The sequence below is a fragment of the Galleria mellonella genome, unplaced genomic scaffold, assembly GCF_026898425.1.
Source record: "Galleria mellonella isolate WM207_F2 unplaced genomic scaffold, CSIRO_AGI_GalMel_v1 utg28, whole genome shotgun sequence".
Taxonomy (NCBI): Eukaryota; Metazoa; Arthropoda; class Insecta; order Lepidoptera; family Pyralidae; genus Galleria; species Galleria mellonella.
In genome coordinates, this window is record NW_026442064.1 from 6,412,744 (window position 1) to 6,440,316 (window position 27,573).

Below are 27,573 nucleotides of genomic sequence, written 5' to 3' on the forward strand. Positions count from 1 at the left end.
CATCGAATTATATTTATATTCAGTTCACATTATTCCGCAGCGCACCTGGACTATGTTCATACACAGTGCGACATGTTTTACTTCTAGTCTAGAAACAAACGTTGCTTATATAAAGTTCCGAGCCAATACAACCGCGGGACCATATGGCTTCTTTGTTTGAAAGTAATTACTAAAGATTTTTAAACAATGCATTGCTAAAGTTTTCTCAAGCTTTTCACAATACGAGAAGCAGTATGAAATCATATCGCTAACAAACTTTTACTTGCTTTGCGTCATGAAGTTGGTTGAGAAATCCTCAATTAATATACCTATAAAGAGGAAAAGAATAAACCGAAATCTAGTGATAGTATTTACAAAATTGAACAACTTTTATCAATAAATATCAATATAATGATATCGCATCTTTACGACTTGGTTAAAGCGCCATTTATTTGTTCTTATTATTTTTTTAAATATAAACAAAACATTAATATAAAAAAAAATATATAAAACTTTTTATATTAATATAAAAACAAGACTAAAAACAAAATTCATATATGCATAATAAGATATTTAAGAAAAAAAAAATATGGGAGGCGTCTTTATAAGAACAATACAAGCCAAAACAATTTTCAATCGATTTGAAAAAGAAGGAACTTTCAGTCAGTTTTAAACCGATTTGGATTTTTTTTTATTTGAAAGGATATACTTGCAGTGTGTTTCCATAGAAATTTTATCAAAATTGTATTTTATAAAAAAGCAGTTTAGGTTTAAGATCAAAATAACAAGTTTAGTCACAATTGAAGCCAGTTTCTTTTTGTGGGGCACAATATTTAATTATTAGAAACTTTGAATTTCAGTTTGTACTTTTCTTCAAGCATCAAACAAAAACAACTACATCAAATTGGAAGCGGTTTTCTCAATTGTGTTTTTGATTTCTAACTAAAAATCTGGTGTATGTTATATCTTAATAAGCCATTTAGAAGTGGTATGTTATGCTACTTTTATTTTCTTACGTCCGAAATCAACGTGTACGAAGTACTGAACAAAACGCATAGCGATAAAAAATTATAAAATATAAAGTATAATATAATTGTACAGTATTTATATGAACTGAAGTATTTTTTTTTTAATATTCCCAGAGTCGATAACGTCCCAGCCTCGCAGACGGAGTCGCGGGCACAGCTAATATAATAATAATAATATTTTAGCCAGAAACCCAACAGGACGAGCTAGATGCAAAAATAGAATGGAACATTCTAAACATGTTTAAAAATTGGCTTATTTGTTTAATCGTATGGTGGAGATATTTATTATAAACGTTTGAAATATCAATTAGTAACAAGTGTTCGACACATGTTCCGTGTCGAATTTCTATTTTGATTTAGTGTTGCGCAAAAGCTCAAGTACAATGACTGGGTAATGGGCTAATGGGAGATGTCATTAGAACATGTTTAATAACGACTACATTTTTGCCCGTAGCTTCGTACGCGTGAGTTTCAAAAGTAGGAAAATCAATGAAATTGACCTCTTCTAGATACCATCTAGAAATAGATGTACATCAGTACAGACATGAAACATACCCGTACACCAGATTTTAAGTTAGACATTGAAGAACACAACTGTAACAACTGCGTTTTATTTGACGTAGTAGTTTTTACGTGACGTCGGACTCTTATTCATCATTTTAGCCGTTAACTGTCCACTGCTGATCGGACCCGCATGCACGTTTGCCTTCCCCATAAGAGTTTTGCTAGTAGTTGCCACGCTTGGCAGGCGGGTTGGCAACCGTAGTTAAGCTTTAAGAAACGTTTTAAGAGGGACGCTGCTGCCCATCACTCTAATATTAAGTTCCTTTAGTAACCTCTTACGACACGCACAGAAAACAAAGGAGTGGCCTATTCTATGCTGGGACCACACGGTGTATTGTTTTTTCCTAAATACGTCCCATGTATAGACTTCGTCTAGTTACAACTTTATTATATTAGCAATATTTTCAGTAACTGTTTTATTTCTTCAAAAATGTTGTTAATACTACAATATTTTTTGTTTACGTCATGCGTTTAAATTTTATATTTAAAATATTATATAATTATATTAATATTTATACTTTACTTTTTTAAATTTTAATTATTCCTGTTTCAATTGTATATAATAAATCTGGGGACCAACATTAGAGTTAATAATTATGAAAATAATTATATAAACATTCATTTTGTATAAATAATTATTAAGGTTATAAAATAATTGTGAAAACAAAATTAATACAACAAATTATCTTATCTATTTAATTGGCATAAAATTATAACAATGTCTAACAGATGAAATATCGGAGATAAATTATTTTGCCGTGTTTGTAATTATCGTCTTGTAATCATTGTAAAAATTTCTAGTATCTCAATTAAATAAATAAAAAATATAATTTTATATATATATATATATATATATATATATATATATATATATATATATATATATATAATCTTTAATAAGTAAATATTTCTAAACAAAGTTTTAATTAAATACATTGAAATGAAGTTCCAATATTTTCGGAATCTTATGAAAATTATAACTAAAAATATACGAACTAAACATAAAATATCTATTAACATTTTCCAAATGCCGCTTACAAGTCGAACGAAATTGAATTTACATTTATAAGTAATCAATAAGAGTTATATATATTTATGCAATACCGCTGTGTATTAAAAAATAGGTTTTATGTTTCAAAATATTGAACATGGGACTTTTATATAGGGAGGGGGAGGGGGGCAAACACTAACTAAATTATTTAATTAATTGTATATTTTAGTTATTTTATTTTTTGTTTAATTTAATTATTTTAGTTTAACATCATCGCTTGTAGTATAACTTTTTTCATTACCATCTTATCTGAATACACTCAGAAGTATATATTTTACATAAATAAAATTCAATTTCCGAATGTATGTAAACGTATTACTTCAGAATGGCTACACCTATTTAATTAACCAAAATTCAGAATACATTTTTTTTTAAAAAAAAATGTTGATTAAATCGTACGCAAAAGTGAAAAATTTTGGTTAAAAAATCTCTATACAAAAGGTGAGAAATGTACTGTAAACGAAAAGTTTAGTCTTATTTTCTTTCTCAATACACCCGTACGAAGCTTCGTGGGTAGCTAGATATTAAAAAAAAATTTTCTTTTATAATAAAAATATATGTCTGAAATTCTTAATAATATTCACCACTATCTGTAACTTACTCTAACGACTCCATCCACACATGAATTTACGCCTGTATATTTTCAATATATTTCTTATTTTTATATTAATATCGTAGCTTCGCCAGCCAGCTTTTTCACACTGAGATATATATTATATCCATAAATTAATATCGCTTGTCGTATTTTGTAATGTAACCAATATCACTGAGATATTTCGGGAAATATTGTATTCAAGTGAAAATGGTATGAAAATTTTATATATCGTATTTTTCCTGTAGTCAAATGCGGGCGTCAAAGATTTTTTTAATATATGGAATGGCAAACAAGCTGACGTCTACCCTAACGGAAAGTGGTAACCCTCCTCTATAAATATAAACAATACTATGGAATCTCAAAATACTTTGATTTCTTTATTATTATAAATAAACCATAAATACGGTTTATAAAAGACGTGAATTAACACAATAATTTAGGTAAACTATGGTAAATTTATTTACCTAAATGATAGCTTTCATTACCGTCTCTTATCAACCATAAACCATGCAACGCGAACGTCTAAAAGTTAATATCTCAGAATACGTTACTGACTACTATGTCCAAGGTACAGCACAAGAGTTGTCATTACTAAAATTACCAGCATAAAAGGACGCTAGCACGGCAGAAATACGAGTGGTACAAAGGATATTCCTAACGTAGTAACCATTAAGTAATCTGTGCATAAACCCCATGCATTTATAACGCTCAAATTCGTGTCTGGTCTATTATATAAGCGGCTTTCAATATACCTACGCTTAATCTCGTCTGACCTAAAATAATCCTTTCTGGGCCGTTTTAGACATGACGAGATTGTAACATAGGTGTATTGAAAGCTGCAAACAGTGGCCTAAAATCATCTGCGAAACAGGGATTAAATCCCCATTTCCAACTTTAAATTATTAAAGGCTCACTTTATAATTCTCAGGTAAACAGGAAACTTGAAGCAAAGTATTGTGAAAAGTTCATACATATTAAATTGGGCAGTAACCATTTTGATTAGTAATTTACTACCGATGTTTAAAGTATCAATTCGAAAATTTGAAACTAATAAAAAATAGAGGTTGAATTTTACTCAGGCAAGATAAAAAAAAAAAGCTTATGACTGTAACCCCAACTGGTGTAGTAATATAGACTATACGTGTGATAACTTAGTGGTGGGCAATAGATTTGTCCGCAAGCATATTTATTTGCAAAATGATTAATACAAATAACATTACAACAGTACTGTTGAAGAGTCAAATAAGGTAAATATATTTTAGAATACTAGAGCTTTTTCGAAATAAAACGAGAGATTCATCAATACTAGAAATCGATAATTGGTATATTGGTATCACAGGAAAGTCGAAGAGAAAATGCCATCTGAATAAAGATTATTTAATACCTTCTTCAAACTGAATTTGAATTGTTTAGTTCATGCTTTTAAACATCCACCTGTATAAATAAATACAATTAAAGATGAAAACAAAATAAAAAATTAAACAACTTTTAAAAAGTTACATATCGAGATCTTTTTGAATTCAAGGGAAATAATTAGATTATGGTTACCATTTACGAGCGCCGCCTGACAGATGATAACAAGGGATTGATTGAGATCTAATTAGTTGAAATTGGAAGAAAGAACTTAACCATAAGCTTTGCTAATATTAGCCACCATATTACATTATATCGGATTTATATAAAATTATTACATAATGATTTCGACCATATGATCTGCGAGATACTACATTTATTGACGATTTTAGTTATAAATCGTCTGGCTTGTAACTGAAATTGTTAAATACGTCAATCGATAACGTAGTTGTTTAAAAATTTTTTATGCCAAATTTCATAACAATATATTGAGCCGTTAAAGAGATAACACACAAACAAACAAGTCCACTTTCATATTATAATACTCGGTAATCCGGCAAACGTTGTTGAAGCGTCACCTACCGAGTGGGCAATTTATTGGGATAAAGACTATCCATCTCTCAAGTTGGAACAAACAATACATATTTACACAATTTCATTAAAATAGATTGAACGATTTCGGAGATTAACGTAAAAGAAAATCGTGAGACTGAATTTATATATATTAAGATTAAATGAACAAATATATAAGTAAAGAAATAAGGGTGTGTACAGAACAAATTTCAATCAATTCCGATTAGAGGAATCGCTTGAAAAGTTACTTGTAATATTCGATCCAAACACTAACAAGCGAAGTTAAATAAAAGCCAGTAAACATTTGTTGTATAACAGTTATGATTAATTTAACTAAGTAATTGGTCCTGTCAATGTATGCTTGTCAAACTGAAATGAGAATATGCGACAATTTATGTATACAATAGGTACCTATTGACATTAGACGGGTTACTGAAGCAGAACTTAAAATGAAACTAAAACGTTGTGGGCGCGGCAATAGTTTGTAATTTTGTAAATGGACTTTAATATGTTTTACAAATAAAATCAGTACAATTTCTCAAGAATGAACTGTATTCTTAGGTCATGGCACTTTGAGTATCAAATTGAAACTAAATTCACCATAAAATAACAGAGAAAAAAACTGTATATTATTCTAGGTATAATCACAAAAACTATACTACTCATATAATAAAATCGTAAGGGTAAAAAAAATCAATACAATATTTATGGGTAATGCTGTATTAATATGTTGTTAGTTAACCTAATAAATAAACAAATGAAAGTCTTGTAATTTTTATACACAAATTCAAGTGAGAATATAATTAAGTAATGGTACCCAAATAAAATATTTATAGACATGATATGTTTGTTTATTACATCATCACTAAAAAAATGGCTAAATAGACTACGACGAGGAGGAATTAGCCCTACATAAAAACTGTATAAGAATTCCTGCTCCATTTCGTCGAATTGTTTTTAACTAACAAATCAACTTTAAAAAGACTGATTTGGGCTCCGTTGTTTATTTTTAGTCCCCATTGCTAATTTTTCTACTTTTTATTGCTTGACCTTGTGCTCAACTTTGTACAAGAAAGGGATCATTGTACGATCAACAGACAGCCGAAACCTTTTGGTCTAAAAATATGAAATTTTGCACAGTGACTCCTTTTAGAACGTAAATTAACTCAAAGAAAGCAATTAGACACCAAAAACTCCGATGTTCCATTTCATCATTGCCATGAAAGAAAGTGGTTTTACATGGACAAAAATACTGAATAACATGAAAATAATAAACAGTGAATGAATTAAATATGAACTTCAACTATTTTGGTGGAATTAAATAACAAATATCTTACCGCTCCAATAGCAGCCGTATAATTCGACCCTCATGCAGACAGTGCGCCGATGTGAACTGTATGGAATGAATCGTATCTTGGAAGCCCATATTGGAGGCTCCAGGTGGTTCTTTTTCTCCAAATATGTGTTAGTGTTGCCAGTGAGAATCTGGAAAAAAAAAACCTTTTAGGACTCATTGAACTATCTAGTATCAGGCTTAGATGTCGAGGAAGATTAGAAGTCTTATAGTGAACTCTTATAGCTCCTTATATTCGCGTTTCAGCTTAGTAAATAGCTATCAGAAGGATTAAAAAAGGGAAAAGGGGATTAGGCATGTACTTAAACTCTAGAAAATAGGAATACTTATAAATCGTACGTCATGGAATAAGCGATTTAATCATAAATTGCGGTAGCAAATATTTAAGTGTTATTGAATTGTATAGAATTTTAGCTAACATCACACATTCATGTTTTATTGTTGAAAGCTAAGTTTTTTTTTATACTTATAGCGCAAGATCTAAATCATATGGATATAACAGGATCAACTTACACTTGCCAGAGAAAGGGGGTTAGTGAAGGGATGGGGTATAATATCCACAATGTTACAATAGTGGTAAATTCTAGGTGAATATGTCACAATGGGCCAACTGACCTGACTTTATCCTCACCTATCATTTTTCGCTGGTATTCCGCCAGTGTAAACCGATAGCGCAGGCGGGATACCACACCAGTAGCATTCATTTAAAAAAAATGCACTTACTTCTTGTCCATCGGCGGCTCTATACCGCACCCACTTGCCAAGCTTCGGCCGCCAGTATTCGAGGACGTATGCCTCCGCATACTCTTGCCCCTGACCGTTACCGAAGCGCCCCTGGGTGCCAGTGCCGGTGATGACGTGCACAGAGTGGAGGTCTATCTCGAGCCACTCTGTCGACTCGGTGGTGATTTGAGACTTGGGACACCAAGCACCCCCTTTTAGTTCTTGATTTAATCTGTGTACAAATGATGTAAAATATGTAATATGATGTAAGAACACAAGCCTTTAATACACAAGAACGCACTTGATACTTTCTACCTAGCTTGAAGGACCTGGTAAAAGATGAATAGAATTTTGTATAATATATGACTACTATGAAACGGCAATGTACTCATATGAGGGGTGTCATAGTACATGTATGTTACTGTCTGTTTGTGGGCGACGGATATCACTTATCATCAGGTGGGCTGTCTGTTTATAAGCCATTCCAAGTATCTATCTCCCATTAGCGTCTTTATCCATTATTATTTTTATCCATTAAAAAACTGGTACCTGATTTGATATTTTCTCAGTAGTATGAAAAATATTTTTGTATCCAATGTAATTGAAAACTATCTGCATGAGTGGCCCAAAATGAAAGTAGGAACGCAACGAAAACACAAACATATAAGAATAGAATTCATCTTACTATATGGGCTTAACGTATCAAAATAATATTTAGAATGGAAGGCAAATATTGGGACGCTATGGGATTAACTAGACGACTTACATTAGGTGCACCAAAGGATTTATTGCGTGGGTCACAACCTATGCATAAAATATTATAGGGGCCGCAGTCTATGAATATAGTATGAATGGAAATGGAACATTTTGCTAAATGTTCAACAGTTCGCTGAAATTCATACAAACTATTGATTCAGTTTATATATATTAGCAATCTCTGATATAATTAATTTTGTAATTAGTTATTTTCAAAGAACTGATTGTGCTCATGACTATATTATTAGATGAACTAGTTAAAATCAAAGCATTGACGAATATTAGAAAGAACGTAGTACTACACCCCTCACATTTATCCAGTCTGTTTCATAAACATCAGAAGGAAAATTAAAAGCATACGAGTTCTTTGAGGGAGAACAATCTGAATCTCTTATACTTTATTATCTAAAATGTGGCACGTAATAAATACACAAATAAGCTATAACTGTACGACCATTTAAAACACTTCACAAACCTTATACTTTCTCCATTCATACCAATCAGAGTTAATAATAGTGCTCTGTTATTAAAGCATTCACTTATCATGTGTCACGATGTGCAGTAATCGGTCTGGCCAATCAAACAAGATGTTCTGTTGTTAGGCTTATTGACGCCACTGAAGCAGCTATATCAATGACGCGTCACACGATCGTCGTAATTGATACAATATTGTATTGTTTGACATATAACATATGAGACTGGAGTGCATAGGATATACATTTATTTGGACCGTTCTTGTAGTTCTTAGCATCAGAAAAACTGTTAGTGTAAAAAAAAAAGAAAAATAGTCATGAAAATACAGGGTGAAACTGAAATCTTTAGCATCCTTCTTATACCATCCATAATATAATGTTCTCTCAGCGGAAGTGTAAATTTTTTAAAGAAATACTTCTGAGCATGACTGTACAGGTGTACAGATCATGCTCAAAATATCTTATTATTTTTTGATTCATGTGTCTTTTGAAAAAATACTTTCCGTAAAATTGTAGTTCTTCCTTTAAAAGAATGTTGATATATAATATCGAGATCACCCTTTATGTTTTGAAGTGTCAAATGACTGGACAGATAATATGTTAATAATTATTATTCCATTAACTTGATCACGTATGTTGCATATAACACCAAAGGACGCTATCACAACTTGGTGAAACGGGTACATCTTCAAAATAGTCAAAAATATCCTTGATGAGGAATAAAGCAAACATACTTCACGATACGAAAATAAATACACTGTGAATTCAGTGCAAAGCAGTATAGGTATTCTCAAAAATCCCTCGTCTCGTCAAGATTTACATTCGCAATTTCCACACCTCCTATCATCTCTTTTAGTTCATTTCCGATAGTCGTAAAAGACGGGTGTGTTCCATTCTTTTGTTACTACGAAACTATTCATTACGTACTGATGCCTTACAAAAACAACGCCACATGTGAACCATTACAGTTACGAATATTTACAAAATTTTAAATATGTACATACCAATGTACGGATATATCTTCATTTCAGTAGTATGACCCACAGTAGTATGTTATTGTCAAATATATTAAACTAAATAAACTACATTTTTTAAAATAAGGCCTAAGATTTTTTGGGAGTAAGCAAACGACCGTCAGCTTGTTTGCCATTCTAAGTTGCATGGCAAAATTTTTCACTACATTTCATTTATATAGCACAAATATCTCTGCTGCTAACTATGATGTGTGTAAACCTAAGTCAGGCATATCAATTCTTACCGTCCATTCTGTGGTCCCACGTTTCCGTCGTTGAAGGAAGAGCTGGCACTGAGGTCCTTGTCTGGGATCAAACCGCTCTCCATGCCAAGCGGTGCAATGCATTGGGCTACAAACAAAGAAAAAATCTTCATATATTATTGGATTTTTTAAGAGATGAAAATGTAAGAGTGATTTAAAAAAAAAAAAACTACTTCAATTGTGGTAAAACCAGTTATTTCGATTTAGAAATGAAATTACAAAACTGATTTTGATAAAAATTCTATGTGACCGATCTATAAGTATTGTATATATTTTCAGTTAAAAATTGGTTTATAACTGATCGTAATATGAGGTAACAAACAAAAAACAACAATCGAGTTGAGAAATACCTTCTTTTGAAGTCGGTTGAAAATGAAAGGATAATTAGGCTTACGCTATTGTAATTTACTAGTAGAATGGAATTAATGAACACTCCCATTGGCTAATCGTAATAAATTCACCAGGAATTAACCACGATGATGTTCAAGTGTGGAAGTCAACTTCACGGGATATATCGTCTTCAACTTTATTTCGACATTGTCGGATATTAGACTCTAACCAGATACGATGCCGTCGGCATTGTTGATCGATGATTTTACAGGTGCGTCAACACTGCATAGCGTTTTAGGGACGCTGTTGATAGATCGAAGTCATACGTTTTACCGACCGCTGTATCTAATACACGCGTGTTAGCGATTGCTTCAATACTGCAGTGCGTAGCAAGTTGAGGCAAATTCCTTTTTATACGAGTATCGTCGCTAAATAGTATAAAACAAAATTATTTGCCGTAGTTGTGTGTTACCGTTATTAATCTTACTTCTTCTAAACTACATAAGACAGTTTGATATTAACTTCACAACTTCTACAATTTGGACCCATGCAAAGACGGGACAACCACTACTTGCGTATAAATTAATTTATAAATAAATCGAATAATAGGACATACTGTACGGGACCGCGCGCCGGCTTAGTGCGCATCGGACGTCCAAACATTTTATGATATTTGTCTTGAGACAGGGATTACCTAAACGCCCTACTATAGTGATGCCCAACCGGATCTTCTAATATTATTTTGACATATCAAAATAATATTTTCCTACAAGTATTAAACTAGCGGTGCGGTGTATTTGGACATTTGCCCAACAAAGACCCGTAAATATTGACATCTGCAGAAGGAACAATTACCGTACTTTATTATCAGGCGTCATTGTCTGATATTATTGTATTGAAGATCACAAAAATGCCATCACAGCATGCCGTTCGCATAATATCGTTTTCGACTACAAAAAGGAGGTCAGCAACTCGACGGTATTCTTTTGTCTGTATTATACTCGCAATATATTCTTCTGAACCGATTATGATGATTCTTTTTGTAATCGACAGGCTTCCTCCCGTGTTGATAATCTCACTAATTTAGTCATAAATTAAGTGATTATTTCAAGAAAAAATTGTTGCTAATACAAAAAAATTGGATGTACCCCTACTATATGGGATGGAAAAGAACAATATTTTTATCCCGGTGAGTAAACATATCCTGGTCACGCGAAGGAAGTCGCCGGTAAAAGATAGTTATATCTAATTCCTATTAAATTTAACTAAATAACAGACACGTGTATAACAAATTAATTTCAAATTATAAGTTTATTGAACTCTGTTTTATTCTGCTGCTAACTTTGGAAATTATCAGTACGGATTATATTACAAAATTTTCCTACTTAACGACGTATTTCTGTACAATTTTTTATTTGTTTTATTTTAAAGGTTTGTTAATTACATGGAAAATTGATCTGTGCGTCACAGATATATCGCATACATTTACTTTTTATGTGATAAAGATGGGGCAATTTTCTATAATCGTTATAAATGAAAATATTTTATAAAAAACAAAAGAAATTGAAAAGGGCTTAAAAATTACTATAGGTAAACAAATAAAGTTGTGGAATATAATACAAGTAAATAGTTGAGAATAGATGAATTGCAATACAATCGAAGTCTAAATATGTTTAAAGCAGCACGTTATTAATACCCTTAATTAATACTTTAATAGAACCCCCGCTGCGTTCCGCAGAGTTTCGCACACAAATACATAAGTATACAACTACAACTAAAGGCCTTGCTAATTTCTATCACATTGTACCATAGATAAACGTAATTTGCTTCGAACATTTTGTATTCGAAATTTAAATATACGTGAAGCACGTGTATGAGCATGTTGCCTGGCTACATGTACAATAGGCAAGATTTTATGAGCTGAAGAACATGGACTTTTGCCGGTAATCTTGTTATACATAAATTTTGCAAGTAGGAACATTATTTATATTCTTCATTTCTATATGGTTTATCAAAATAAAACATACACCTGATTTTAAGTTAAACTTTCAAGAATACAACAATGAAAACAGCATCAAATTTGGTGCAGCAGTTTTTGTTTGAAGCCGAAATAAATATATAGAGAGACAAAAATTCTGAAAATTATTGTTTTGGCTTCTATTGCCCTTATTTGGCTTCTATTCCTCATATATTTTTTTCTTGTATATTTCCTGTGTACAGACATCATACGTAAAATAAAATTTTACTAAACAATGTCCTGTGAAGACGTGGGATAATGTGTCTGCGGATAAAATTTGCATTAAATTGTCTCGATTGTCTAAGCTTTTAACAACTGTCCGTCGTTCTTGATTCTGAACATATAATGCTTAAAGTTGCAACGCAATGCTAAATGCATTAATTATCGTATACAAGTAATAATACTTACACACTGGGAAATTTTGTCATTCATCGACAACATAACGACAGTTAAAAAATAAAATTCTCTTAACTGACATTAAATAAGTAGTTGTAGACATTTTTTCTAACTTACATGTCTCCGTTTCTATGGTAAATAGAGAAATATTTTTTTAATCAATATATTGAGAATTCATATTAATAGCATTCAATGGTCTTTGTTTCATTATATTTTGAAGAAAGTGAGTCTTTTTGTCAATGTTAGTTAGAAGTTATTGACGGTTAAGCGTCGATAAGCCAACGGGTTTCGGCCGTATATCCACTTAGGATTTGGTATTATACTTCAAAGCAATACCACAGTTTCGAAATAATGGAGAAATAAATTTATTCCCTTTCTAATTCAAATAGAATATTTCGATATATCAAGCTCAGGATCACCTAGATACTTCGTTTTATAATAGGTACGTATTGAATTTGATGAGTGAATTTTGTCAAATTATACCACGCTATTTTCATATTGATACAAATATTCACCAAAGTAATTAAAAGTAAAGCTTTTACTAAGCTTTACTTTCAATTACTTTACTTTTTAAAAGCTTTAATTTAGCTCCCTTATATAGTATTAGCGGTGTTTATGAGTCTTTGCATGGTGACTTATAAGAAATTTATAAATAACTAGCGGTCCGTCCCGGCTTCACACGCATGGACATTTTTACATTTTAAAAAGTGATTACTATTAGATAACGATAATAGTTGGACATATAGTATAGCAAATTTTTTTGTAGTTATTAATATTTTCTTCAATATTGTAGAACATACTTTTGTTCTATTACCAATGGTTTCCGCAGCGCACGCGTCGAAAGATATTTTATAGCATTTTTTTACACCTTGATGTGATTGTGAATGTAGCTTTCTAATGGCGAAAGAATTTTTGAAATCGGTAAAGTAGTTTTTGAGTTTATTCATTACAAACATACATATACACCAAAATACAAATCTTTCCTCCTTATAATATTAGTGTAGACTAGCTACTCGCTCCGGGTTCGCACGGTTGTAATATTTGTTTGTGTAACTTTAACTATTGTACAAATTTAAGTATGGCTGGTATTTTAGTGTGTGTGTACTACACTAATATTGTCTAAGATTTTAAAATGAACGGCCTATTTAACAAATTGACGTGCACGCGTTTATATAGTTCCTTCTGCACCCAGCCTACTATTCTCGCACGGTCAGTATAGAATCTATAGTTCATACTTTAAGATTGTATTCGACAAAAAACCGACCTTAATAGTGAAACCAGTTATTTTGATTTTAAACCCAAACTACTAAACCGTTTTTGATAAAATTTCTACAGAACCAATAAAAAAAGAATATTCCAAATCGGTTTATAAATTATGAGGTAATAAATAAAAAAATACAACCGAATTGAGGACCAGATACTTTTTTGAAGTCGGTTAAAAACAGGTATGTCGTCCTACAAAAGGTACGTTAGGCACGGCGTTTTAGAATTTCACTTGTTTACGTGACAAAGAGTCACGATGCGTTTCAGTGGCTTGTTCGTAACGTACACGAAAAGTTGGGGACCGGAAAAGTGTATTTAATTTATTTTACCGTTACATACGCTCGTTTTCACTTTCTTATTACCAATGAACATCATTTTGCTGAAGTACGAGGCGTTATTATAAAATGCTTGGAGTGTTATAAAGGAAATCGGCATAACAAACTTACATAACAATGTGAGTTTGTTATGCCGATTCCCTTTATAAACGTACAAATTCTACGATTTGTTTGTGTTACATATCATGATGCTATTTATTCTATATATATAAAAACAGATATTGGTATATCTAAAATAAATAATAAGACCTCAATACAGTATGAGGAATCAGAATGTAAATTGGCATATTAAGAATTTTTGTTTTACTGGAGAAGATTTTTATGGCACCGACATTTTATAAAACGCCAGTAGATAGTGGTAAAACTATACGTTTGTAATAACCGCTATAAGCATTGGCATACATGGGTATTTAAGTATTGAGAATATTTATAGGCATTTTAAATATTTTTACACACATACCCGTCATTGTTTGACAGGTTTTGCTATTAATATATACAATTATAGATTTCTATGAATAGTTAATTGAATTGATAGGTAAAAATTATAATTAAGTCCGTACGTAATACTGTCAGTTGGGCAGAAACAATGTCCACCTTCCGTTTACTGTTTCCGGCGTCTATGCTTGTGTCGGTGCCATATTGTATACGACTACATTATAATAAATAAGTTAGCAATTTTTTAGACTTAATTAAACTATATTATTCATATTGTTACAGTCACTGTACTGAAATGAACTAAAATTGCTAATTTAACGCGACATATATAAATTTTTATGTCAAATAATATTAAAAGGTTGACTAGGAGAGAATACTATATAGTATTATAGTATCTCTCGCACCTTTTGTAGCCAACATTTTTGTAATGTGGCCAATAAAGAATAAATAAATATTGTTACATTTTCACGTTACAATACACTCGCACATTACAAATAAGAAGTTTTTATGATACTTATGCTACCATAATGGATAATATGTATCTATTATTGCCATGCTTTTCATGCGGCCTGGTATAAGATTTTATATTGAGTTTTCCCTCTCTCGTACTAGTGTATTGTACAAGGAAAGAAGCCTTAGTCGCTTTTTATGAAATCCTGGCAATGAAAGAGGGGCGGTGAGGTATTATTATTTTTTTCTTATTTTTTAATCACGCGGTAACGTAATACTTGAAAAATATCTTTGGGTCTTCCATAGTGGTAAAACAGAAAAATTTTTAAAATAAAAATGCACAATTTCTGAAGAAACCTGGTTAAATCTATTTAAATTAATTGCCAAAACAGATTTTAAATTATTTACAGGCAAAAACAACTTAAAATTGCAATTATTCGAAGACGTAGACAACACCCATGTCTCACCTTAATTTAGCCGAAACAGCTTGCACGCATGCTGTGTTCCGGTTTAAAGGGTAAGATATGACAGTGAAATTACCTGGATATTACTGATTCAACGTCTACGTGTTACGAGGCGCGGTAATTCGCGAGTGATAACTCTTTTGTAATAAATTATCTTTCACTATGATGTTCGCAAAAAATCAGATCGACATATGCTTGAGAGACAGATTCGTTGTCTAAACAAAACTTAAGAGAAATATTTGTAATTTTCTGATAATAATGATAAACGAAAAACTACGTAAAAAATATTTCATCTACAGAAAGCTACATTGGTAACATGGACTCTATTATAATAAAAAGATATGTGAATTCGGGGTAGTATTGTATAAAAACACCTAGTTAATAGCGTATTATTTATTTGTGGCCCTTTTTCATGTAATTTTTGTTTTCGCTAAGTCTATTACTATATATCTTTTGGAGTTAACAATAAAGATTATGTATCTACATATCAACACATATTACCTCATTTTTAAGTTCCTGTAGCAATATGATATTGTTTTGTAGGAGTAAGGGAGGTGGGGGTGAGGTGAGCTCATTACTCGAGCATCAAAGGATTTTCACTGCATACCGTAAACCTGGTATGAAATTAGGAAACACGACTACAAAAAACATATTTTCTGTATATGTATATATACACATTGTATGTAGGAATTAGGTGTAATATAAATATGTACAACATATTCATCTTAATGTATAAAAATATAATAACACAATGTCCCATCACGCTAATCTCCGAAACTAATCAACCGATTTTATATAGACAAGAAAAAATGGACCCGGTAGATGGCGGTAGGGGACTAAAAATTATTAGTAATTTTAGATCCGTATTATTTTGTTAAAAAAATCTGTAGTACTGTTAGATTACTCGCTCTAAAAGATATTAGTGATTTCAATTCCAAAAATTATATATAAAATAATATAGTATTTTGTAATATTCAACTACAGAGGTTTTAGTATAAAGAAACAGAAATTTGACATTTTACATTATTATGTTATGTCTCGGACATTACGATTAAAGACTATATTCCTGTTGTTTAAACTTTTTTCTGGGGTAACAGCTATTCAGAAAGTCTAGTATTCGAAATTGACCTTTAATTAAGAGTTACAATAGCACAAATAGAGAGATTTCAAACTTAAAACACCCTTTTTTAAAATGAAACTGCACCGACACATTAGAGTGTGTATAAAAGCACCTTAGTGCTTATATACTATTGAAAACTTTTCCTTAACGGTCTATGCTGCAAAACTGGCAAAATCAATAGATTGTATATAACTGTGAAAATTAATGATAATTTTACATATTTCTCAAGAATTTAAAAAGTGCTCTTAAAACAAAGTACAACCTAAAAACTTTTTATTGTTAGGGAGGCAAAGGGGCGGTTCACTTGATGGAAGCGGCTACCGTCGCCCGTGAACACTTGCAACGTTATTTATGCAATAAGAATCATAAATACATGATACTGTTACAAAGATTTTTGTAAAAAATGTCCACGCAAAATCAAACTATAGAATAATTACCAAACTGTCACTAATAGATTATGTGCGTAATTTATTATTTTATGATGATTACAGAATGTACCCCTCCTATATTATATCTTAGCCCCATGTATGCTTTCGCCCATTCATGGTACCTAAGGTATCACGTCTCTTAGATCAGTGATTGCGCTGTCAACTTTAACAATAGTCAGTAAATAAAAATAGCTATACACAGGTTGGCGCCGTTGTACCCGCTGTGCGTTCACATTTTGTGGCACACTGTAACGGGCTAACAGCATAATGACCATCAATCATTCTATTCAAGTGCGATGCATCGCACGCCTCTTACTTTACGAAAATTTAATTTTAACCCATTTCACAATCACATAGCTCATAGAATTAAAATGGGAACATACGGTGTGAAATATCACACAATTAACACAGTCAGATATCGTTGAACAAACATGGTCGTCTATAATAAAATAGACAAATAAACACGTGCATACTTAATGTTAATGGCATAAAGTTCAATATCGAGTGATGTTACGGTACAAGTTGGAGCCGTTACCGCCGATACTCCACATGCATTAAGAAATTCTTTAGAGCTTTTTGTCACCTAACACTAAAGTACAAACAGTTTGATCTAGTTTTAATATAATGCCATTAAAATCATTGGTTTCACGCCTTCTGGCACTATCAATTTGAACGTTAATATATCAATACATTATTTGACAGTTCGATATTGAATTGCCGTTAGGATTTTCGTGTAATATTAACAAGCACAAAGTGAAGTTTCATAAAATAATTTCTCAAGTAAAATTAAAACGTAATGAGGAAAGTTCCAACAAATTCCGTAATAAGAAGCCTTAAATTGAATTCGCACAAGGCATCCTCCGTCAGCAACGATAGCTATTGACTAATCAATAGCTTTCATAATTTAAATTCATTGGGCAACGCATTCGTGGACATTTATGGCACCGAAGACACATAGATTTTAATCACAACTCGTATAGCCAACGAATAATAATAATATCGTTGTTGCATAGTGAAACTCGACGAGGGCGGGAACTTTATGATAGGTATGTGTTATAAAATACGATAACATTAGTGGGCAGAGTCCTTACAATACAAATATTTGTTGCCTTATCAGGACCAACAAAGGTACACAAATTCACGCCACACTCGGCACATAAATGACATTACATTGGGCCAAGAGTTGAATAAGGGCAACATTTACCGAATACGAAATGTATCAGTTTACAGAGTTAAACATGTAATTAAATTATTAATTAGCAGTAAGGTCGCAGATGTTACTGAAAGTACTGGCAATTTATAAAGTTTGTGTCAAACAGACTCGCGGAACAGGGGCGCATTGTCAATTGTGCAAGCCCTTGTGTAATAAATAAACAAAATACAAAGGTACAACGACACAAGCAGAGTTATATACTTTTTCTCACCACACCACTCTAAACAACTGTCGCTACGCGGAAACAAAATTATTTCTAGGGACCAATTCATTAAACTTTTAAAACAAAACTTTTATTTACGTCTGCGGTCTGCTACGGTTTTGTCAAATTCGAAATTTTACCACAGTAAAAGCTTTGTAAAATGGGCAGCGGCGAATAAAAATCCATTGTGGTCGTCCCCTCTGCCAAACAAAAGACAAACACTTATAGGTCAAATGCAAATAGAATTCGCTTGTTGCGTGTCTAGTTATTTAAGCAGCACGGCCTCTTGTTGCTCAGCGCTTGAGAACAAATTGCAAACGTCATAAAGCCAGTTTTGAATATTAATAAACAAGAATAAATGATCCCGGTTTAAGCAAAACCATTTACTTAAAGCAACGGTTCGCAAAGTGCGCGTGATTTTGACGTCTGGAAAATTGAACAGTGGTTTTTTTGGTGAACCCCTTCAGAAACATTCAGCGACCGGTTGATTTTTAATAACAGAATATGTACCTACGTATACATTTAGATCAGTGTGGCGGACCGGAATTAGAATGGGGAAAGTTTCAGAAGCGCTGAGCTTGTGCGTGCTTATGCTCTTGCGTGACATGTAGTCGTCTAATGAATAATAAACAGCGCACTGGCGACTCGCTACTCATTCATATCCATCCACGAAAGGCAATATTCTTTTTTACATAAAACGATTGAATGCCAGCTTAAACTGCCTACAATATTGACTTGGCGTTGTATAAATTTCAGAAGCGCTCGGTCGGTACACGATCATTCTCTTGTACTTGGATACGTGCACACCATCATACACTACACACGCTAACTTACAATGTCACAGGCTTTTCTTTTACGACAAAAACCACTTTGCGTGATGTCGTCGGGACTATTATTTTAATTACTTTCATTGTACGAGGGGGGTCGTTACATTTTGCTTTTTTCACAGGTTCAGGTAGTTCCGACGACGAATGTGTACCGGCTATATTTCTGACAGCGATAACGGTCTACCCGATATAATACGTATACGTTAATGACTTTCCAAACTGTATATATAAGCCTATAATAATATAAAGAGTATAGAACACAATAATTACAGTCGTCGATAGACGGTAGATCGATAAAAACGGGCCACCGACTGACTAAATAATGAAAAACGCCTTCGATCATGCTTTAGGCAATTTAGACAGAGAAGCGTGTTGGAAGCAACTTTTTTAACTTTTATTCGTCGAAATCGATAGCAGACGAATAATAAACCGCCTTCGGCGTAGCATACGGGCCCTTTGAATTTCAGTATCTCCTGATTTTAATGATTAATATTTGTCACATGTTTACAACGATAGAAATCTACCTACTGTCACCGCTCATTAAATTGTATTCTGCCCCTTTGATGTACAATAAAGGCACAAAGATCAACGAGCACCTTGTATATTATTGTAAAGCGTAAAGTACAAATAAAAGCATTTGCATAAGACCAATTAATTAACTTGAAATGTGACGTCTATATCTTGGCAATAAGCTCTTAAACTAAGCAATAATAAAAATATTTAGAAACCTTTAACCTTTTCCGATTGTAGGGTAATAAATGATAAATAGAAAGTGTCAATTTTACTATCTATATTACAGATAGAGGCATATATAAATTACCAGCACTTGGTCTATTGTTCCTTGACGATCCTTATTTCAAAGTTGATCATGCGTAAATATTGATCGAGTGCATTAAAATTTCTCGATACACTGTCGATATTACGAATAGTACCGACTCTAGATATGACGTGAACTCGTTAACCCTTCGATTTATGGGCGCTGTCAATTGAAAAGGTGAGATGTATCAATAATTTGAAGGGTCAAAGTATGTCAGTTATCATTCGGTGTAAACGAAACTATGGAAAAACTATCCATAATCATGTACTAACTTGACAATAGTTGGATACATTTATTAGTTATACGGGACAATCAATTACCATTGCAAATGTACATAGCTAGCCAAGTAATGCCTTAATACGTACACGTTTTGTATGAAACTGCCGTACGGCGATCGTCCAGAGGGGCCAAGATGCACCGCGGCTTCCGTTTCCATTCTTTAAAACCACGGGGCATGACGTGATTCGCCATTGTCGCTGACACTGCTCTCTACGTGTACAGCTTATGAAAACGTTTTGTCTCTGTTAACACTGTATCAATTTACAATGAGCTTTCTGAATATAACTAATAAGCTCACACTGTCTGGTATTTCAAATAGTATTCGAAACGTTCACGTTGAACATTGCTCGAGGGTAATTTCCTTTGAAAATTGAAGAATCCACGTTTGGAAAATGCGCATAGAATTTCCACGAGACTAGGTATCTAAAATTATTAATGTTGGGACGATATAAGCTCTAAGCCGCAGACAAAAGCACGATGTATGCACCTGGTTTCTGAACTGGAGAGGTTACTTACTTACATAATGGGATTTAAGTTATATTGATTTTAATAACAATCGACAAGCCTATTTAGCTAACTAAATAATAACAATTAAATTTGTTTGCCCCTCCATGAAACGATTCATTTAATTATACTTAATAATCGTTTCAGTGCCGAAGGCATTATTTGATTGGTATAATTTACGAATGAAATTCATAGTTTAGTAGGTATGTGAATTATTAATATGAACACTATCAGGTAGCTACATATTGTGACATGTAAGGATTGATATTTATTGATCTTTTTGATATAAAACTGATTTTAGAAATACTAATAGAGAGTATCCAGTATACGACGGTAATGTTAGAAGGGAAAGCAGAGACATTGTTGACTATTGCCTTGTGTTGTGGACGAACATACAGCCGTTAAACTGGTTAATTAGGTTTATAAACGACGTTTGTCATCACCAAAGTTTCTTGGAAATTTAAAACGACACAAAGTTAGTGGCAGTCAGATCATCATGCACTATCACTGAACGTCTTTGTATCATGATAGTAACCCACTAGGTTACAAGTCAATTACATTGAAAAATGTTTTTTTTTTTATTAATGGCGACTAGAGAGCACTATTGCCAACTGCTAATGACCAGTCGAAAATAACGACGAACAAAAAAGTATACAATAGCGAGTTAACACACAAGTTTCAGCTAGAGCCTCAATTGAAATATTACAGTGAGTGAGACTGCTCGGAGAATTTATAATTCTTCGTATAACTTGAACGTAGCCCCGCGACCCCGGGCTCCGCAACTCTGAGAAGTTTCTAATTAAATATTAAAGCCGTCCATGCACAGACATCGACAGGAGTTGCCATTCACAACTTTTCGATTGGTCTGATACTTTATGTATAACATAAAGTGGACCCCCATATTACTCGTACTAGTGACGAGTGACTGAAAACCGCATCTTCGAGGTGAACTACAAACTGGAAATGTCTAAATAAGTTATGCTTGTTGTATTCGACAAGTTAGTGTAAAGTCATTGAACTGTATAAAATAATTGATCTTTCAATTTTAAAGGTACAAAAAAAATCATGGTTTATCATTTCAGCTTTTTCATTTTCAATAGATTAATAAAGGCTTTCTTTGTAACTCTATTTAATTCTTCATCTAACTGATCGGAAGTTCGGAACCACCCGTTGAGTGCTTGATGTTCAGATAACGAATTTTCCTAGTTTAGTCGCCACGCACGCGCAATGATACCAGGCGTAACTCCTTCCTCGATTCTGAGTGCCCTATAAGTACCCTTTTCCTATGTATACTGATCGAATAAATTGCAATATCTAGTAAAGCCCAAAGCCGCAAATGAATGATTATACTTTAGCTCCCTGACGTCTGGCATAATTTAGTAAAAATTAAATTATAAAAGTTTGAAAGTAGGAATCAAATAGCACAACTTCAGAGGACTATCATCATACTTTTTCAACTTTTATTCGATATTTATTATTTATATCAATATGAACATTTTGTTCTTTTGCAATGAAAATTTACTATAAATTCTACAACAAAGATTAGATAAAACAAAATGCGCGCAAATTTATGATGCGATATATTATATATCACATACGTTAATCTAAACTTCTATCTACCAAATTTCTTTCAAATATCTTTACAAACATTTAGAATGTTAGTAAGATAGTATGGTTAGTAAATCTTAAGCGAATTCTTTCAAATCGCATTACACATATTTATATTTATAAACATTCCACGGAGATTAATTACTTTCCCCTGGAATATAAACAGAATTAATCGGAATAATAATGACTTCCGACTGTATATTGTGTGCTTTTTATAAGTGCTATATCAACTCTACAAACATGGCTTTATGGTTCTGATCTAATCAAACTGGTAAGTTCATAGTACTACATAATTTATACGAGCTGCACGTTGAGCCAGTGCTCATGCGTCGTAAATGTACCTATATAATTTATTTACATCACAGTGTAACATCGGCGTTAGTATAATGTTTTTGTATGTTGACTGTATGATATAATGCATCCAAACACCTACCAGGGACGGCAGACTGGCATCGTAAATACAGAGACATATTTTCGCAAAAAGCTTTTGGCACTTGGTTGCTTGAAAGTGCAAGGCGGAAACATAAGAACATAACAGACAAGAATGCTCCGTATTACTACACGTCGAAGTTCTATTCCTTTAGGTATTTAAGACAATAATTACATGAGTTAATTACGCATTTAAAGCTGCAAACATTGGGGGCGTTATCCATAACATTTCCCTTATTACGGCTCTAAGCTATTCTATGATGTAATGTGTTAATTAATATTTTAGACTCGGGAATGCCAAACTTTGTTCCGTGCGTTCCGTTCAGGTAGTGGAATACCATTTCATAGGGGCACCTATATATCCATAAAATAAAAATTTGTTTTAGAGACCATTTGTCTCAATATTTTGTGAGTAATACAATATAATTTTTTAAACAAGTTACAAAATAAAGTCACCAACATAATGTTACCTATTGTGCCTACCTAACCTATTTAATAGCAAATCCGGCCCTCACGGTGTATTGATGTCACTTATAGGCGGGAGCACCTAGATACCAGCTTGAACCCTTCCACTCAGTGCAACGACGAGCTACGAAAATTGTCAATGATCCTAGGCTTACAAGCGGTATGGAACCCTTAAGTCTTAGGAGAGATTTTGCCTCTCCGTGTTCTACCGCTTGTATAACGGATTGCGAGTTAGAGGAATTATTCAATATGATTCCCACGGCCACTTTCTATCATCGTATGGCTCGCCATCTACAGGGAGCTCACCCTCACACCTTACAGCCTAGATGGTCGCGCACAACGCGGTTTAAAAGATGTCTTCTCCCACGAACACTCAGATTATGGAATGAGCTCCCTGCCGAGGTTTTCCTATGAGACTATAGCATAGAGTTCTTTAAAAGAGGGGTAAAGAGGTTTCTTCAGAGTCCCCAAGGCGCGCATAATATCCCTGAAATTGCAGACGTTCATAGGCTACGGTAACCGTTTACCATCGGGTGGGCCGTATGCTTGCTTACCACGTAACTGGTATAAAAAAAAATTAAATAATACACCAAACAATACCGTTGAGATATAGATCCCATGAAATAGAAAACCATAATGAGCAAAAAAACTGGTAACAATTTTACTTCCACGTCTTCCCTTTATTTGTTCCTGTTATATAGATAATTTTTTTCTATCTCTATATAAGATTATTAAAATGAAATAATACTAATAATAATAATAATAAAAAATACATACAAATCAACTAACCCAAAATTCTATTTGAAAATCATACTCAGGAGGTGTTTATTTGTATAGACCTGTTCGCACATTTAATTCATAATTTTCTGTCATTATTATATCAAGATATTTTTAGAAATTCTTTAGAGAAGAACCAGCTAAAAAAATCAGTCGTTCTTTTTAATTTTTTTTTAAATGTGATTCTTGATTTATGTGTAACAATGGTGACAATAACAGATATCTGTGATCGAAAACTTCGCCTACAAAGTACAAATGAGTCATCACAATCCAGAACCCCTACAACGATAATTCTATGTCTGGAATTAGAAGGATTGCGAGGTTAATCTTCACCCAAACCGCTGGGGCGTCAAAGAAATTGTACTACTAATGAAAGCGACAAGCATTCCAAGGAGGGAATATAAAATCTAAATTAAGCGTCGAATGTCGGTCAATACCACTTCAGTACCAGTCGGCTTGTATAACAATATGCGATTGATCCAGTCGGGCGACGACCGCGCGTCTTTACTGCTCAATTAGCGTACAGCGCGCTCAATAATGAGAGTATAAGGCCAACTGAGCAAAAGCTCAACAATATAAGATGAAAGATGGCGATAGATTTTAATAATTAAGTCTCTTTAGAAGATTATGTAGTTGTTTGTTTAGGTTTGATGTGTGTAGGTAGCTTGTTATAAACGAATTGGAAAGTTTCTTCAAAGATCTTGCAGCCGTATCATTTTTAGATAAAATAGCTGGTTATTTTCGAACATAAATAAATAACTAATCAAAATAATCACGTATATGTATTTTTTTTTTTTTGCAAAATTTCAGAATAAAAGACTCGGTCACAAGATATATATACTCGTAGGTATATTATCAGCTTGTTTACCATTCCCACTTTGAATAAAAGAAAGGTCAAGTAACTGTCCAGTTAGACGTTTTGACGTTAAACTGCAAATAGCATTATTAGTTATTCTATATAGGGTTAAATCGAAGTAGTTAATGGTACGATAAGAACCTAACATACCTATGCTATAAAACATACACGACAGAAATTTCGTAAATTACTAAGTAATGCAAAAACGTCAAAATATTTCAATGCTTCCATACAAATTTTATAGATGGACACGACATTTTATTATGGGAGGCTCCAAAGTTTTTCTCGTTTATCGAACCATGGTCCTTTGAGAGAAATACTCATTTTCTATGAATGAAAAGGACTCCTTTAAAAGGATGTTAATGAGTGCGATTTATTCCTGTTTATATTACTGTATATTACATTGATTAAATATTGTAACAACTTCCCTGTATCTGTTAATTGCATTGACTATCGAACTACCAATTAATGTACGTAGGATACATACATGTATACTGAAAACTATAATAATAACGATTCAAACATAACGATAGTATTTATGAAACTTAATAACCTTCCCTCACATCGTCCGAAATCATTAATTACAAATGTGAAAATGAGTTTGTCTCTACCTCTTGCCTAGTTGACGGGTTAACGAATCGTCATGAAATTCGGTATATAATATTTGGGACAGAGGGCATAAATTATTTTTATTCCAGCCCATCAACATATCCCTGTCACGGAGACGTAGTCGTGGATATAAAAGTAGTATGGAAATGTTTTTTCAACCTTTGCTACTAAACTAATAAAATGTTATCACATGAAACGTAAACTAACTAATTTGTATTGCCATAAAACCTTAATCATAAAAGAATTCAAAATGTGGCTACTATTTATAATTTCGTTTTGAAGTTCCATTATATTTTAAGATGATTTTATTTTTGTACATGATACGCGATATCTTGGTTATTTCAGAAACCTTCTTGCAATCGATAAGTTTTACTTCCCTATTGGTCGCATATTAATTTTGCCGCGTTTGAAGTCACCGTTTCGTGGAACAAAATATTAAATTACAATGAAACCGTGATACTCTAAAATTTCGTGATACTTACTAATATATAAAAGTGGAAGTTTTCATAGAAGTTTGTTAATAAATCACGCTTAGACGGTTGACTGCATTTTAATGAAATTCGGTAGGTATATAGATGAACCAAACGATGCGTTTTGTCCTAATGCATATGGGCAAATCCTATACAGAAACAACAATAATCGCATCACTTCTTTAATTTATTATCATCTCATTTATCACATTTATAATATTGGATTACGATAAACCCGAAAAAAGCTGCCCACATTTTTCCAAACATAAATGACTGCCGTGTCCACGCGACTGGGGACATATTTATTGACCGGGGTAGCCTTTGTCCTCCTCCATACCAAATACTACAATTACAACGCTATGAGATAACAAACAAACTCATATATTATTAGTGAAGAAATTTAGAAAAGTAATCTAATAATTGATATATTGTAATGGTAAAGGTACCTATGTAAATCGATATTATAGAACTGCCCAGTTACAGCCACAGCATCTGTACTCTGTAGTGAAATTTGGCCCGAATGCGGGGCGTAATTAAACTAGCGAAGGCCGTTGAGTAATTTAGACCGCCAGGGGATAGTACCTATATTACTAAATGGGTTAAATATAGCAGTGTCGAGATAGTGGTAGTCTTGATATCGATTTTAATAAGTATTACAAAGTCAATAAGTAGAATTCGAAATCGTTAGCAGTACTTACGTACTAGGATGTATTATATCTATATTAGGACAAAAATCTTGTTAATTAAAAACTCAAAAATGACAAAAAAATTGTGTCTCTTATACTAACTGAACAAGTGAATACACCGTTTCAGTACTCGTATATAAAGCTCAATTTTTTTTATGTTTTTTAAGATATTTCTTTGGTAAAAATTTTCAGTTTCACCGAAACCATCGTGGTTATTCGTGTTTAATTCATCAGGATAGGTCAATTGACCTGCTTTCATCCTCACCTATCATCTCTCACTGGTTCCCCGCTAGCGTGTACTGATAGCGCAGGCGGAGTTACCATTCCATTTTTGCCCATTAAAAAAGCACTCCCTATATTAGGATGCTAATGATATCGATTATGCCCAGTATTATCCTCCATAAAAAAAAAACAACGACTTTAGTGATAAAAAAATACCGATGAAACTCGAGACGATTTCAGAGGCAAATTAGAGTGAAAATATTTGAATCTAGAACTCGGGATCGTATGTCTAAAAGTAGATTGTACTTCACAACCAATAATAGCGTTACGATTGAATTCGTCAATTTTTTAATATCCCCATTCGTGATAATTCGTTTTACATTTGATATGATCCCATATAAGTTTTCACACGATTAATGCTGCTGCATTTTTAATGCCATTTGATATACGAGGTTTGTCCGGAAAGTACGTATAAAAGTTTTTTAAAAATTTTATTTTACAATTATTCAGGTAAATCAATTTTATCCCCTTCAAAGTACTCCCCCTGTGACATAATGCACTTGTGCCAACGCCGTTTCCACTGTGAGAAGGCTCCTTGAAAGTCCTCTGGTTGTAGGTTTCTCAGCTGCCCCGTCGTAGCTTTTTT

The 27,573-nt window shown here is 32.9% G+C and overlaps 1 protein-coding gene across 5 annotated transcripts in view; it reads right to left on the reverse strand.

Moving 5' to 3' along the window:
* The window catches only part of LOC113517693 (discoidin domain-containing receptor 2-like), a 74,651-nt gene that overhangs the window by 23,556 nt on the left and 23,522 nt on the right, over window positions 1–27,573 (reverse strand). For all 5 annotated transcript variants that reach the window (XM_026902448.3, XM_031911440.2, XM_031911439.2 and 2 more), the window contains exons 3-5: window positions 9,708–9,813; window positions 7,221–7,452; window positions 6,481–6,628 (exon numbers count right to left, since the gene is read on the reverse strand). In XM_026902448.3, coding sequence (XP_026758249.1) covers window positions 6,481–6,628; window positions 7,221–7,452; window positions 9,708–9,813 — 486 coding nt within the window. The remainder of the gene's footprint in view (window positions 1–6,480; window positions 6,629–7,220; window positions 7,453–9,707; window positions 9,814–27,573) is intronic.